The sequence below is a fragment of the Miniopterus natalensis genome, chromosome 9 (assembly GCF_054644295.1).
Source record: "Miniopterus natalensis isolate mMinNat1 chromosome 9, mMinNat1.hap1, whole genome shotgun sequence".
Classification (NCBI taxonomy): domain Eukaryota; kingdom Metazoa; phylum Chordata; class Mammalia; order Chiroptera; family Miniopteridae; genus Miniopterus; species Miniopterus natalensis.
Genome location: NC_142089.1, coordinates 76,880,577 through 76,897,341, shown reverse-complemented (window position 1 = coordinate 76,897,341; position 16,765 = coordinate 76,880,577). Strand labels below are relative to the sequence as shown.

The window sequence follows — 16,765 nt, the reverse complement described above, 5'->3', positions numbered from 1 at the left end:
TTCATCTAAACACTGAGAATCTGCAGAGAGAGAAGGGAAATGCTGAATATTGATACTGGATAAACAAAGTCACATCGGGGTTAATCCAAAAAAGTAAATCACAAATTCAAGGACAAAGGTCCAGGTCATTGTTTAAAAACCCTCACATAGAGTCACATAAACTGTTAGTGGTATTTGGAAACAAATTTCTCTTCTACTTCACAGAGGCTGGCGAGACAAGAGGTCTTGTTACCATGCTCTGATTTTTAGGGTTCCATGCTGAACGACAGAGAGGTGTCAGTCATATTTTTCTCGTAGTTTTCATTGAATTGCTTGTTCTGAGCTTCAGTGAACTGATTTTTCCAGTCTCCCATGACTCCTAAAAAGAGTAATAAAGACACATTCAATAATATTTTTATGAACTTTGATCATTTTGCATTTAGATAATCCCTTTCCTCGCACTGCTGAAGTTCCTTACATAGACATGAGCCCATTGTTCCCTGACATTGAGTGAGAAATGAATCTGCAGGTAATATGATCCCATGTCACAAGTGAGGTATTTGTAAATAGAAAGCTTTGTCCTGAGATACTTGGGGAGGGGCTGAAATCTAGATCATGGGCTCTCTAATTCTCTGAGTTAGACCCTCAAGCTCTCTGATCTACCAGTACTTTGTGAACGGTCAGTACATCTAACTTTCTATTTAAGTTAACCGCACCTAATTTTCTTCTCTTTACAGATCACTGGAACACTGATGTGAGTGGCTGCATCCTCAGAACACTGTCTGCTCCTATTTGTGGCTCTAGTTCAGGCAAAATTCATAGTTAAAATGAGAATTCTCCTTTCCAATCTAAATGATCATTGCTGTTAACATATAATTAAATTAAAGCAATATAATATAAAGGAATGGTAGGGTTGGTTAACTTTGTTTCATGCTTATACAACAGAGTATTTATATTTTGTTTTTTAGCTTCAATAACTAAAAATGGTTAGAGAGGCCATAGAAAGCTATTTCTCTTCTGATTGTTTCATGCTGTCTGATTCAGTTAGGCTCTTTAATCTGTACAATGTTATTTTCATGCGTGAAGTGTCAACTTGCTTAATTTTCTAAAGTTAATAAATTATATAATTTATCAATTGTTCTACAAGAAAATTAGGTGACCAAGTGGCATCAGCAAAATGGTGGAAGAGACACCAACCTTCATCCCCCCACAAAAACCAACAATTAGATAGCGACTCCTGAACAAAAACAGCCCTGGGAAGGCTTCAAGGGTCTAAGAACTTGAATCAACTCAGTAGGGCAGAAACAGGAGATTAACCATACAGAAAGGATCACTGAAGAGACTGGCATAGATGACATGTCTGGAGATGGCTAAGACCAAAGAAGGTGAGGCTATCAGTATCAAACACAGCGTGGGCGTCACTGTGGTCTGCAGTGGCCTGCTCTGCAGAGGACCTGGTAGCCTTTGGCACCCTGGAGCTTTAACAATCTTGTGACAGCCCCAAATGCCCTATAGCTTTCACAGTGGAGGACTCCATAGTGTTTGTCAACATGGACTTTAGTGGTTTGCTCTGTAAAAAAACTCTGGCAGCTTTTCCCACTGAGGTAACCAACAACCATCACCACCGCAGAACCCTCTAGAGAGGGACACACTGCCATGTGCCCTCTTCTCTAAGAAGGAGCTGCTGTTGTGGCTGCTCTGAGAGCATGGCCTTCACTCACCTCAGCCCCATTCATGTACCGGACCCCAGAGCCCCAGCCACCGCATGCATGCCCATCCTCCATACCCAGACCCTACAACCACTTCACATGTGCCTGCACTGCAGACTATGACCCCTCTGTGAGCATCACACCAGAAATACCGAAATCACCAGCGCAGCAAGTGCATCTGCACCCCAGACCTATGCACCTCAGAGCTATGGCTGATCTGCATGTGCTTGCACTCTGTACTCTGGCTCTACAACTGCTCTGTGAGTGCCCCCATGTAGGACACTGGAGCCACCACCACAGTAGCCCCAGACACTGGAGCCATTTTAACTCTGTGAGGTCCCACACTAAATCTCTGGTTCCATGGCTGCTTCCCCTATGGGAGAAAAAGAGATCAGGAGGACCTCAGCATTCTTTGCCACTGAAGATCCCAACAGCATATGTTGCTGTGAGCACCTGCAGTCAGAACAGCTGGGGACCTCTGCACTCTTCACTGATGCTGACCTCAGCTGATGGAATGTCACAGAGACACCACTACTGTGCCCTCCCTGGAGCCAGAAGTGCTGCAGCTCACCCAGTCAGTGAACCCACACCCACCCACAGGTGAAGGTCTTTCCTCGTTGATACCAAATCATTAAGTCTGGAAGAGGTGACTGCTCCATCAAATGTGCAGAAATCAGCACAAGGCTACAAGAAACGTGAAAAACCAAGGAAATGTGACATTGCCAAAGGAACACAATTGTTTTTGTAGTAACTGACTCCAAAGGAATGGAGATTTATGAATTGCTGGATCTAGAATTCAAAATAATTTTTTTTAAGGAAGTTCAGCAAGCTACAAGAGAACACAGACAACTAAAGGAAAACAGGAAAACTATACATGAACAAAATAAGAATTTCAACAAATAGAAATCATAAAAAAAAAACTAAACAAAAATTCTGGACCTGAAGAATACAATGAATGAATTGGGGGCGGAGGGGGAGGAATGTAATAGCAGATTTGATCAAGCACTAGGAATCTGAGAAATCAAAGACAAGTTATTTAGGTTATCCAGTTAGAAAAGAAAAAAGAAAAATAATTTAAAAGAGTAAAGAAGCCTATACTCTGGGACAACATCAAGAGGATTCATACACAAATCATAGAAATACCAGAAGAGAGAGAGAAAGGGCAGAGAGCTTAGGTATAATGGTGTAATGGTTAAAACTTCCCCAAACCGAGAAGGGATATATACATCCAGGGGCATGAAGCTCAAAGGCTTTCAACCCAAAAGAGTTCCTCACTGGACACATTGCAGTCACACTGTCAAAAAACAAAGATAAATAAATTTGAAGGCAACAAGAGAAGAGAGACTCTTCACATACAAGGAGCCCCAATAAGACTATTCGTCAGATTTCTTAGCATAAAACTTGCAGGCCAGGAGAGAGTGAGGTAATATATTCAAAGAGCTGAAAGACAAAACAAACTAACACCTGTCGACCAAGAATATTTACGTGGCAAAGCTGTCCTTCAGAAGAAAAGGAGAGAAAAGACTTTTCCAGGCAAACGAAAGTTGACAGTCAATCACCACTAAACCTGCCATACAAGAACTGCTAAAGGGAGTTTTTCCAGTTGAATCAAAAAGGTGTTAATTTGTAACATGAAAGTAAAACCTCACTGGTAAAACTTAGTAGTTTGGAAAAAGTTTAACCTTGAATAACATGGGTTTGAACTGCATGGTTCTACTTAATTTTTCCCCCCCAATAAATATGTACAATACTGTAAACATATTTTCTTTTCCTTTGTGATTTTCTTAATGACATTTTTTTCTCTAGCTTACTTTATAGTAAGAATGCAGTATATAATACATATAGAAAATACATTAATCAACAGTATATGTTATTGGGAATCAAAGTTATATGTGGTTTTCTGACTTTGTAGAGGTTGGCACTCCTAACTCCCATGTTGTTTAAGGGTTAACTATACTCTAAAACTGTACTAGTGGTGTGTAAATCACCTTTGAAACAGCATAAAGGTTAAAAAGCAAAGTATTAAAAATAACTATAACTAATAATTTGTTAATGGATACAGTATAAAAAGATGTAAACTGTGACATCCAAAAATGTAAAATGTGGGGGAGGGATTACAAGGGTAGGGCCTTGTATGAAAGTTAAGTTGTTAAGCCTCATGGAATCAAAGCAAAACACTACAAAAACAATCAATCACAAATGAAGACAGCAAGATAGGAAGAAAGGAAAAAACTACAAAAGATCCAGAAATAATTAATAAAATGGCAATAATAAGTCCTCATGTATCCATAACTTTAAAAAATATAAATGGTTTAGCCCTGACCAGTATGGCTCAGTGGTTAAAATGTCAGCCCATGAACCAAATGAAGAGTCTTGGGTTCGAGTCCCGGTCAAGGGCACATACCCGGGTTGGGGGTTCACTCCCTGCCCCTGGTTGGGGCACGTGCAGGAGGCAACCAGTTGATGTGTCTCTCTCACATGGATGTTTCTCTCTTCCTCCCTCCCTTCCACTTTCTCTGAAAAGCAATGGAAAAAATATCCTCAAGTGAGGGTTAACAAGTAAAACAAAATAAAATAAAATAAAATAAAATAAAATAAAATAAAATGTAAATGGTTTAAACTCTTTAATCAAAAGATACAGAGTGACTGAATAAATAAAACACAAACTTCAGTTTTAGGGAATAGGCTGAAATTGAAAGGGTGAAAAAAAATCCCATGAAAATGAAAACCAAAAGAGAACATAAGTACTTAGACAAGATAGACTTTAAGTCAAAAACTGTCCTAAGAGACCAAGAAGATAAAGGAATCAACTTGTAAAGAGGACATGACAATTATAAATATATATTCATCCAACATCAGAGCACTTACATATATAAGGCACATACTAACTGACCCAAAGGGGGACATAGACAGCAACACCCCACTTTTAACAATGGATAGGTCATCCAGGCATAAAATAAATAAGAAAACATTGAACTTCATATCAACTGGGCTTAAGAGCTATATATAGAACATTCCATCCAAAAGCAGCCGAATGGAACAATCTACAGGATAGATCATATACGTTAGGTCACAAGACTAGCCTTACCAAATTTAAGAAGACAGAAATCATATCAAGTATTTTTTCCAACCACAATTGTATGAAACTAGCAAACAAGAATAGAAAGAAAACTGGAAAATTCACAAATATTTGGAATTTAAAACATACTTCTGCACAACTGATGGGTCAAAGAAGAAATCGAAAGGAAATAAAAAACATTGAAGCAAATGAAAGTGGAAACACAACATACCAAAACTTGCAGAATGTTGCAAAAAACACTTCTGCCCAGCCAGTGTAGCTCAGTGGTTGAGCACTGGCCCATTTACCAGGAGGTCACGCAGGGTTTGATTCCTGGTCAGGGCACATGCCCAGGTTGAGGGCTCGATCCCCAGTTGGGGGCGTGCAGGAGGCAGCCAATCAGTGACTCTCATCACTGATGTTTCTCTCTCTCTTTCCCTCTCCCTTCCTCTCTCTTAAGTCAGTAAAAACATATTAAAAAACAAAACAAAACAACAAAAAAACTTCTAAGAAGGAAGTGTGATAAACATCACACTGTACATTAGGAAAACAGAAAGATATCAAGTAAGTAACCTAACTTGACACCTCAAGGAGCCAGAAAGTATTGGGAGGAATACTAGCTTCCCAGAAATGAGAAGCTTTACTTGAGAAAGAGTTTTTGGTGAAATGCATTTTGAAGCTCTGAGGCAGAAATGAACGAGTTTCTTCTCAGAAAATGTGCACATGCTTCTAAGGGGGCAGTGTAAGTTGAAGTTTGCGGTTTCCCACATTTCTCTCTGAAGCTTGCACCGTGGGCTGGCTCTCTAACAGGCTTTAAGGAACTCCCTTCAGAAAGCACTGTACCGAGTGATTCACTGAGCTTGAATCTTAGAAAACCGTTTTATGAATTGATAGTGTTTCTCCTATTATCAGAGGAAAGACAAAGAACTTGCATACATCACCTTTCCTCATGAACGGAGAAAGATGGTGGTTCATTGCAGCGTCGTTTATGTAGTTGGTCATGGGGTTCTTCTTCATTACGTCAAATGAAGTGTAATAGACAATTTTATCTAAAACCTCTTCTTTTAGGTTCATCCCCAGGAATTGCATAATTTTTCTAATTTCACACTTTGGGTCCTATGGGGAAGGGTAGAAGAAACAGTAGGTGTTTATTCTAAGGGAAAAAATGTAACAATGAACCAATCTTAGAGAATGAAGCATGGGAGCAATGGTTGAACCATTTAAAAGCCTATTTAGTTTATGTTTAAAAGTAATTCTAACAAAAATAATTCCATATTTAAATTTATAAGTGTAAAATCAATGTGCTTGGAAATAAAAGTGCAGTTGTATTAAAACAATTGTGTTTCATCCTGTACTACAGCTGATGCTACGGGGACAGGCTAGGATTGTTTTATCTGGGAAGGTTTATTATTTTACTTCTCTTTTACAGGTAGCAGAGAAGAAGCTATTTGGGAGAACAGGTGGCAGTCTTTCAAAATAATCAAGACATGTTTCCTCCTTGTGACTGGAGAAACACACACATAAGGAGCCCATATTTCTCTGGCATAGTACAGAGGAGCTAGGGGGCCCCCTCTCTTGGCTTTGGCTTTGATGTCTGGTGACTGGATCAGGGCTTATTCCTGACTCTGGACATGTTGGGTGTACCTGTTCACAGATGGACCTTTTGAGAGCCCCTTACACTCTGCCCTGTTTGGAAGCCTCCAGGCTCCCCTTTGCAGATCTCCCCTCTTCTCCAGGGCAGCTCTGAATCAAATTTTCATGTCCTTCCCAGCTGGCCACTGGTTTGCTGCTGCTCTCAAACAGGCAAAGGGCCGGGGAAAGCACAGGGCTCTGCAGATACTTAGGAAAGCTGCAGAGAGCAGGGATGGCCTCAGCCAAACAGATGGAAGGAAAGAAACACTGCATTATTTCTACCCAGAGGGGAAGGAGGAAAGAGAAGCCATGGTTAATGACAGAAATGAGTTGGCAATCCACGTCAGAAACCAAGGCTTGGAGAACCATGGGCCAGCCAGGTTACATTTTGCCATACATTTATTTTACATATACATTTATGAAACAGGCTTTGAACCAGAGATTACCCATGTTGTTAATGGGGGACTTATTTAAAATGACAAAACTTTAATATTTTAAAAAAGCAAACAAATTAAAACAGCTCTATTCTTCCTCAGTAGTTCTTTACTGTTAAGAGTCCTGATTCTTTCCCTTTAAAGTCAGAAGAAATGATGGAGGGGGGTAGAGATTCTGGAAGGAGGAACCTGAAGAGCTAAAGAGGGAGAAAACTTGTAGCTCAAACAGGAGGCCTCTTCCATGCTTCTGAATGAGGTGGGAATTGGCCCTAGAGTACAGTGAGGCCTGTAGGAAGAAACAGGCTGTGGAGTAAGGTACACACTGTACTGGTCCCATGTTTGGAGTTTTATATGTCACAGGACATGGCGATTGGAGAAGTTGAAGGTGGCATGCAAAATATTTTGCATAGATAAACTTTTATATGTTACTTTCCTTCTTTGCTGTCATGGATCTTTCAAAATAAACAAGACATGTTTCCTCCTTGTGTAACTCAGAAAAAAAAACAACTCTGTGAAGTTATAATTCAAGTATATTTCTTACTTTCTGCATTTCTTCGTAGAAAAGATAGAGAATGGGGTGACTGTCTTTCTTCTTCCACCAGCCTTTCACGTGGTCATACCAGGACCCCCATATCACTAGAAGGAAGACACATGGCATTTAGGCCAGGAGAAGTGAGAGTAGGAAAAGACAGAAAATAAAACGAGTTGTTTCCTCAGAATACAAATGGAAGGTGTGGTTGGTGCTACCCCAGAGCAGAACTTGCTTTTCATACATCCTATGTCCATATTCTGCATAACTTTTCTTCCTATTGGAAGCTGGCAAGATTACTCTCAGGCTCTAGGGCCTACTAGCTTTGAATCTCAGCTCTGACCCTGGGCCAGTTAGTTAAGTTCTCAGGCTCAGTTTTTTAAATCTTGGTCTCTGAAAGAAAATCAATAATAGTACCTACCTTATAAGGTAATATTAGGATGTATTAATTTATTCTTCAGAGCTTACTATGTGCTCAGCACCATTTTAGGTAATGGGGATAGAGCGTGGATAGAACAGGTGGAGAGCCCTATTCTGGAAGTGCACCTTGTAGGGAAGATAAATGAGATAAATGTGAGATATGTAGTATATGAGACCATAAAGAATGTTTAGGAACAAAAAGAAATCAGAGAAGGAGAGGGAAAGTGTTGGGTTTATGTAGAAGGTTGAAATGTTCATAGGCTGGCCAGGAAATGGCTCTTTGAGAAGGCAATATCGAGGAAAAACCTGAAGAAGGGAGTGTATTCCTGGGCAGAGGAACAGCAAGGTAAAGTGCTGGGACAAGAAGTGCCTGGTGTTTGAGGTACAGCAGGGAGGCTGGTGGGACTAGGACAGAGTAAGAGAGGGGCAAAGGAGAGGGAGAACAATCTGAGAGGTAAGGAGGCCCAAGCCTGTGGGCCTTATGGGTCACAGTCAGGCTTTGGCTTTCACTCTGGGTGAAATGGGATGCCTTTGGTGGGACTTGAGCAAAGGAGTAAGGTGATCTGACTTCCCTTTTAACAGAATCCCCTGGTTTCTGTGCAGAAAATAGATTGCAGCTTGGGAAGGCCAGAAGCTGAGAGATGGGATAGAGGCTATTCATTTTTCTGGGGGAGGTGTGATGGTAGATTGGACCAGAGTGGTAAGAATATTGAGGATTGGTAAGATTCTGGATATATTTTGAAGGTAGGATTGACAGGCTTGCCGATGGATTGGATGGAGTGTGTGAGAAAGAGAGAGGCTCAAGATAAGTTCAAGATTTTAGGCATAAGTGACTTAAAGAACAATCACAATTAACTAAGATGTGGAAGCTTCCAGGAGGAAAGATGAAAGTTCAGATTTGGACACGTGAAGTCTGAGATGCTTCATAGTCATACAAGTGGAGATGTCTGCAAGGCAGCTGGGCCTATGTACCCAACACAAGGCCAAGGCCAGGAATAGGGTGTAAATCTATGGGTCATCAGCAGGTAGATTAGGCAGATAGAGGACATTTGAAGCTGTGAGATGATTGGGGTGACCCCAAATCTGCATCATCAGGAGTCTCTCTCTCCCTGTCTCTCTGTAGAGGAGAACCTTCCAAGATCTGAACCTTCTCATGTCCAAGCTTTCAGCGTGGTGTACAACTTAGCCTCTCACAGGACAAGGAGCTGGAACTACACTCAGCTCTGACTGAGAAAGATCAGATCCATCTATACGTCAGCCCAGCCCCATGCCCTCAAGTTCTTCAACTAGGTCACTTCTGTGCAGCTCATTCTTTGTCAAAAGCATCTAACATCATTGTCTGAACATCCACAGTGAAATTTATTGAAGACATTAAAGCAGTAAAAATACCTCAGAGTATAAATGGATCATTCTCAAAATGTATCTTATAAGGGGTAAGTCAGGAATAATAATTTTTATCATTTAGGATTATATAAATCAAATGGCAATTAAAGTTATATTTTCACACTTTATTGTAGACTAATGGAAGATAATACTTTATCAAATTTATTCATAATTATTGGAGAGGTATAGGACTTAAATATAGGAGAAATGTAGAGGGCATTTAGTTTTTCATAGATCAATATAAATAATTAGCAAAAGGGTTTCAGATATAAATTTTGAGCTTAAATAATCAAGTAATTTAGTGCAAATGTTTATGTTTTAGTCATGCAAAGCTGTCAATTCAACTTCATAATGCAAAATATTCTGCTCTTATATCTCCTAAAAGGTATAACCTTGAAATGATTTGCTTAAATTACCTTTTTTAACTTTTGAAAAATCTTGTTCCTATTAAAGTATTCAGGTATACACATAAGTAGAGGGGATAGTACAATGAATCTCTGTGAACCCATTACCCAGTTTCAATAATTTAATCACTTTTTAATATTCTTCAGACTTCTTTAGGAGAAGGGCTGATGTATTAAAATGTCGAGTAGTATTTGAGATTTAGAAAAACTTCAAGAATCTTGTGGTAATTTAGTTTTGACGCTGGAAGCATGATTCCAAGGCCATTTCTGCACATGATGGTTTATGATTTCAAAGTACCTTGGGCCACCATGTCACCAACTCATGATGGTTATGGTTGGAAGACTTGCTCATGCACAAAACCTTTCTCTCTAGTTGAACATGTAGACAATTGGGAAGACTTTCACATGACAGCCAAGCACACAGGATTTGAGTTTAACTAGTCCTGCCCATGTTATAGTTCTAGCCCCTACTCTTGCTAACAGGGTAATCATCAGCTCCACAAACTCAGGCTCAATTCTACCACCCATGAATTATGGGTATTATTACCATGCTTTAGAGATTAAACAAGGTACGCCTGTAAAACGCTTAGTATAGGCTTAGAGTTGGAACAGTCTTTTATTATAGCTGCTTTCCCTACAATACAGTTTTGGCTTTAGTTAGTGAATATATTGTCATTGGCCACAGATACACTGATCACCAGGGACAGGTAGCCAGAGCTACACCATATCTCTAGGGATGTTGCCTCTTGTCTTCCACCCCCGTAACCAGAGTTCCTTCTGTGAGTGAACCTTACAGAGAGAGTGCGATAGAAAGGAGAATTCTATGTGGAAATCTTATCTTCCAGAGGCAGAGGAGAAGACCGCTGCCTTCCACTTGGCTTACCTTTGCCTGACAGAAACGTTTCAAAGTACTCGTCCCAGCTTCCTGGGTCAGGGAGCCTTTTGTTCATCCTTTGAAAATGGTAGTAGGACACCATGTTGTCCTTGGCATTCCTTGCTATGTAAATTATCTACAGTGGTCAGAAGAAATGGAAGAAACAAAATGTAAATGATAAAAGATTTAGAAATCGAACATTTAATGTGCATAGCACCTGTCTATGTTCACAGCAACCAAGTTCTAAAGGCCATGAGTACATCTTTGCTCTCTTCACTCATCACCCATCAGCCAATATAACCTTGTAAACATGCAAATCTTATCAAGTTGCTCCCCTGTATGAAACTTTTCAATATCTGTTCATTGCTCTTAAGATTAAGTGATAATTCTCAACCTGATGTACAAGGCCCTGTGTGATCTGGCTCTCAGCTAGCTCTCTAATTTTCTCTTGCTTGCTGCCAGCAGGTCACACTTACCCTCCCTCCTTCCGCAGCAGCACTATTTTTGCAGTTCTTTAATCTTTCTGGCCACTGTTTTCAGTGTGTCCTGTTCTGCCATTCCTCTCTTAAACCAGGAGGTCTTACATGATGGGCACCAAGAGGACAGTGCCTCTCCTTTAAATAGTGTGCAAAATGTTGTGTGGGTGTGTACCTTGACAGAAGTGAAGACGTGACTTCCTTCAGATTCTCAGTGTGGTTTGTGATCACTGAAACTTTAAAACCCTTAATTTAGCCCAGCCGGGCATGGCTCAGAGGTGGAGCATCGACCTATGATCCAGGAGATAGTGGTTTGATTTCCAGTCAGGGAACATGCCCGGGTTCAGGGCTTGATCCCCAGTGGGGGGTGTGCAGGAGGCAGCTGGTCAATGGCTCCCATCATTGATGTTTCTCTCTCTCCTCTCCCTCTCCCTTCCTTTCTCTGAAATCAATAAAGATATATTTAAAAAATAAATAAATAAAACCTTTAATTTAAATGTTAAGGTTTTTTTAGAGCTCTTTTGAGGCCTACATTTATTCTCATTTTGTTCACTTTTTTTACCATCTTTTTCCATTGCTCTAAATTTCATATATTTATGACAAATTTGTTTCCAAAACATACCATTCTCCTAAGCTACATACGTATATATCTATACCAGAATGCCCTGCAGGCATTTCAGATTTAATGGGCTCAAAATTCAATTCATATTCAGATAAACTTACTCTTCCTGCTTCATTTACTTTTTTCATTAATGGTACCACTATCAATTAAAATCACAAGATCATACTAGATGCTTCTTTTTCTAGCTCTTCCAAGCCAATCTTTGACCAAGTCTGTAGATTCTATCTGTTCTTTACATTTGGAATTCATTTCACTGCCCGTATTTTATTTTTTAAATTTATTTTTAAAATTAAATTTATTGGGGTAACAGTGATTAATAACATTTTATGAATTTCAGGTCTATAGTTTTATAATACATCATCTGTATACTCCGTTGTGTGCTCATCACCCAAAGTCTAGTCTTCTGTCACCATGTATGTATTTGACTACTTTTAACCTCTTATCCTAATTCCAGTCTTCCAAATTCTTTTTCTGGACTATTGCCACCATCTCCTCATTGATTTCCTTTCAGTCTTCTCCCAGTTCGCTTTGCCCCTCCAAGTTACCATATTCCCAGAGGATCTTTCTAAAATGTAAATGGGATCATTCATTCTCCTGTTCAAATTCCTTTACGAGGCCCGAGTAGCCTATAAGGTCCAAACATTTAGCGTGGCAACTAGGTCCTTCACTTCTGACTCCAACAAGTTAGGCTCATTTCTGGCCTCACATGTATTTTTTTAAGTACAAGAGCCATGGCTTCTGCTCATCTGGTAAACTGGAGTGCTCTCCCCTCTCTTACCACTTGGCAATTTCCTACTTACTCCTCATGACCCAACTCCTCTGTCACCCTTGCCAACCCTCCTTGTCAAGGAGTTGTGTACTTCCACTTTTCTGTTCCCGGAAGACTTTACCCAGTTCTTATGTTGCTTTATTGTTACCCCCAACTCAGGCCTAGTTCTATCTACACTACCAATATATTGACATTTGTCTTTAGTCATTTTTTTTCCCCTGGACCCAGATCTACAGAGGAAGATGCAAGATAGAGTGATTAAGGTTCTGGATACACTCTAGAAAACCAGGGATGCTATAAGGTGTGGCTTTTGACAAGACTATTAAAGAGCACATAACTGTTCCACGGAGAGGGAAGGCCAAGGACTCTTTTGGCTAAGTGCCAAGAGCCCATCTGCAGACTCTCTCTGTAGGTAAGCACTTTTTTAGACTACAAGTCAGTAAATGGTTTCTTGGGACTCTGAAAGAGTTGAAATGAGTTCTTTTAGTGACCAACTCATGATGTATGCAAATTTCCAGTTATAAAAACAGTCATGGGGATATCAACTACATACAGGGATTATAATCAATAGTATTGTAACAACTACGTATGGTGTTAGATGGGTACTAGACTTATCTGAGTGATCACTTTGTAAGTTATATAAATGTTTAATTATTATGTTATACACCTGAAACTAATATAATATTTTATGTTAACTGTAATTGAAAAATAAAAAATGATGTATGCGAAAATCAATTTGTACCCCTATAGATTTCAATATAGAAAATAATTTTTCTGTTTACAAAAATTTGACAAAATTATTTGGTTTTTTAGAACTTGTAGGCACCCTTAGAGGCTTGAAAGAGGCAATTTAGCTACAAGTGCAATAAAGTGAGAGGATAGTAGAGCCCATGGTTTCTAAGATTCCTCCAATGAAATCTTCTGATAAATAAATACTCTCATTACCTCAAGGCTAGGAGCCAGCTGTGTATAAGCTTAGGAAGAATGTTGTGGTTGTAGGAAGCATGGACTAGCCAGCATGGGTAGTGAAAAGATCATGGGCTGTGAGGCCAGGAAGACCTGGATTTGCAGCCCATCTTATCCATCTTCCAAGTGTTTATCATTGGACAAGTTGTGTGACATCTCTGAGCTGTGGTGTGCTCATCTGTACTCCCCTTTATAGCATTATTGAGGGGCTGAGGATGCTCAGAACCAAGGCTAATAGATGTTGGTCCTCTCCCTCTTCTCCATGTAGGTGCCTACTGAGCCCATCCTTATCAATGAGAGATGAAGAACATGGAAGATAATTGCAGGTCCCATAATACATTCCTCGGTGCTCCTGGTAGACACAACATGGTTCTAACACAATATCCTTAGGAGGAATATTCATCTCTGAATCTTTTCTGCTTCAAACTTACCTTACAGTTTTTCTCCCAGAAGGATGGAGGTAGTAGCTGCACGGGAAGATGAGTTTTCAGGGTCCTTGGGGAAGGCATTGCATTAGCCTCGTCAATTCCTGAAAAATTATACTGGCTTATTTACTTTTTAAAAAGTTTTTATTTCTTATACAGTTGATTGTGTCATTGTTTTCAATTATGGCTTTTGGGTTTAATGTCATGTTCAGCCCTCTTCCCTCCCAGACGATAAGAGCATCTTCCCTGTTTCCTTTTAGTACTTAGTACATTGTGTTTCATTTTGTATGTTAAAATCTTTGATACATTGGCTTTCACTTGGTGTCTTCTTTACTATTGAGTTCCCTATCCGTTTCTTATCCCATTAAGCTTTAATGACTATAACAGTACTGCTCAGCATCAGGGGTTGTTGTAACATGGCACATGTTAGGCTAATTCAAAAAACAAAAAAGAAAAAACAATGAACATTAATTTGTTAATTCGCTTTTCAAAGATGAGTTCATAATTCAGTTGTTTTAGATTGGATAAGAATGGATTCCAGTAGAAACATTAAAGATGACCAGGTTCCATCAGAGTCTATTTAACCCTGTCCTATACCTCAGATACATACTTTGGAGTAGTCCATACAAGAGATATACACACACATATGAGAGAGAGAAACTTTAGAAACATAATTCTTTTTTTATTTTAATATATTTTTATTGATTTCAGAGAGAGGAAAGGAGAGGGAGAGAGAGAGTTGAAACATCAGTGATGAGAGAGTCATTGATCAGTTGCCTCTTGCTTGCCCCGACTGGGGATCAAACCCGCAACCCAGGCATGTGCCCTGACCGGGAATCGAACCGCGATCTCCTGGATCCTAGGTCGATGCTCAACCACTGAGCCACACCCAGCCTGGCCTAGAAACAGAATTCTTGAGTTCAAATCTTGGCTCAGTTACCTATTAGTTATGAACCTTGAGCAAATCATAACCTCTCTGTGTTTCAGTTTCATTTGTTACATGGGTATAAAATAGCAGCTACCTCACAAGTGGGTTGTGAAGACTAAAACACTACATGGGATGTTTAGAATAATGCATGGCATGTGGTGAGTGCTATAAAAATCTTAGCTGTTGCTATACTACTTATTATTTTTCCATAAGTCGTTGCAAATTCTTACTTTGAACACTGGTATCCTTGGTGCCAGGCTTCCTTGGCCTTGGCACCGGGGTCGCACATGTGAAAGCAGGGACTCCGTTGGGGGAGGACTAGGTAGATATTCCTTGGCACTCGTAACTCATTGACGCTTTATTTAATAGAGAAGTAGTACCGTTCTATGTTAAGTATTAAGGCTAAATAAGTTTTTAAGTGAAGGGAGCTATCTAGATTTGCACAAGAAAAGATAACTTTCATTCAGCATTTAGAATTGGGAACCAAAGGTAGATTTTCATTTTTTCAGTGTGGTAGACTTTCAGAGTCTCAACTCTTAAATTTTCCCTCTTTATGTGAAGATGATGATTTGTATGTTGGAGACTTACCAGAGACCGTGCTTCTCATCCACTCCAAGAAAGGTTGTCGAAGGCTAATGGGAGCCCGTCTGCTCTTCTCAAAGTCTCCATTGTTCTGTATCAGATCTACAATTTCCTGTATCCAAGTAGTTCCTGAAAGTAAAATGAAGAACTGATTATTAATTTTCTGCAATTTACAATTTAGAAACATCTTATGCTACAGAAAGAATTAATCTGTCTATCAATACTGCACTTATGTTACTTACTACGTTGAATTGAAAACAATTATTAAGATTATCTTCTCACCAGAAAGTTTAAGGGAAGAAATGTGACATTCATGTTTATCTTCCAGTGACATATTTTTGAAAATCTATATATGCATTAGTATTTTTAGAAAATGATCATATAAATATTATATGTAATAATGGGGATTTATTTTTTAAAATATTTCCATTTGAGAAATATCACAGAAATTCACCATTACTCACTTTTACAATTAAACCCTTATAAATAATCTTGTTTCACCTTCTGGTTACTTTTTATTTTTAGAACCATGAAATTGTACTGGGTTGTAGTTGCCCTAGCAGACTAATGAGCTACCTGTGTAATAATCACAGTAGTTCAGGGTTTCTTTACCGTACTTTCCTTAATCTAAATTGGGACCTGCCAATATTTTTTTATGATCCCTTCCATGTTTCCTTCTTAGCCTTCAGCACATGTTGTAACCAAAGACCTATGTAATAATTTGTTTAATAATTTAATGCCCTCCAAACTGAATTGTAAATGTCAGCAGGGCAAATATAATGAATATCTTGTTTATCACTATGCCTGATATTTAGAAGATTCATGATAAATTATTATTGAATGAAAAAATGATTAGTATGGTGTTTTGACCTGCAGAATCTGATTTGGCTAGTTATATATTTTTAATAAATCAACTCCTCTATCTGTAAAAAAAACCCTCACAGTTTTGTAGAAAAATTTCAGATCCTTTGCCTTTCTATCTGATTTATAGGCAAGTACACTGGTTTACTCCGCCTTTGATCTTGACTGCATCCTAAAAGGAGCTGACGCACACTCTGACTTCCATTCCCCCCTCCTCATGCCTATATATGTACCTGCTTTGGGATAGGAAGCAATGAGAAGGTCATCAGGCTTGGCTTGAAAGTTCCAGATTTTATCCCAGTTGTTGCACAAATTCTTCTCTAGAACAATCCCTTCTACTTGGGAAACTTCTGCTGGGGGAAGCAAGGTCCAATCTAACTCCCTTGTCACCTCCACCTTATCTTTAGCCATTCCGTCCATCGTGGTCTTGGACACCAGCAGAGGAAAGTGACAAATCAATGAAAGGACTCCCACAGGTTTTATATCCTCTGTGCATAGGAACAGAGCTCTAGTTGTTTATGATAAGTATGTATGCTCGGGCAAACAAAGTGACCTCATTTGCATGGCTCTGCATATCCTGGATGGAACTAAAAAAAATGCTAACACTGTGCCAGAATACACCTTCCTTGTGGCCAGGCTCTGGCAGGGCTGCACCTCAATGCTGCCAGAAGGAAGAACAGTGGGAAGATAGCTCAGCCAAGGGGCCTCCCCAAA

General features: G+C 39.5%; 1 protein-coding gene across 1 annotated transcript; it reads right to left on the bottom strand.

Moving 5' to 3' along the window:
• Positions 1-245: 245 nt before the first annotated feature.
• On the bottom strand, positions 246-16,462 carry LOC107528709 (sulfotransferase 1C4-like). The gene is made up of 7 exons (XM_016201850.2): positions 16,285-16,462; positions 15,197-15,319; positions 13,687-13,784; positions 10,432-10,558; positions 7,354-7,448; positions 5,688-5,862; positions 246-358 (listed from the first exon to the last, which is right to left on the bottom strand). The coding sequence occupies exons 1-7, from the start codon at positions 16,460-16,462 to the stop codon at positions 246-248; spliced, it is 909 nt and encodes a 302-aa protein (XP_016057336.1).
• Positions 16,463-16,765: the final 303 nt, after the last annotated feature.

Coding starts and splice junctions, on each gene's coding strand:
- LOC107528709 (XM_016201850.2), bottom strand. CDS start 16,462: ATGGCTAAAGATAAGGTGGAGGTGACAAGGGAGTTAGATTGGACCTTG. Junction 5,863..7,353: donor TCTACGAAGAAATGCAGAAA/GTAAGAAATATA, acceptor CCTTCCCCATAG/GACCCAAAGTGTGAAATTAG. Junction 359..5,687: donor TTCTCCGTTCATGAGGAAAG/GTGATGTATGCA, acceptor TACTCTTTTTAG/GAGTCATGGGAGACTGGAAA.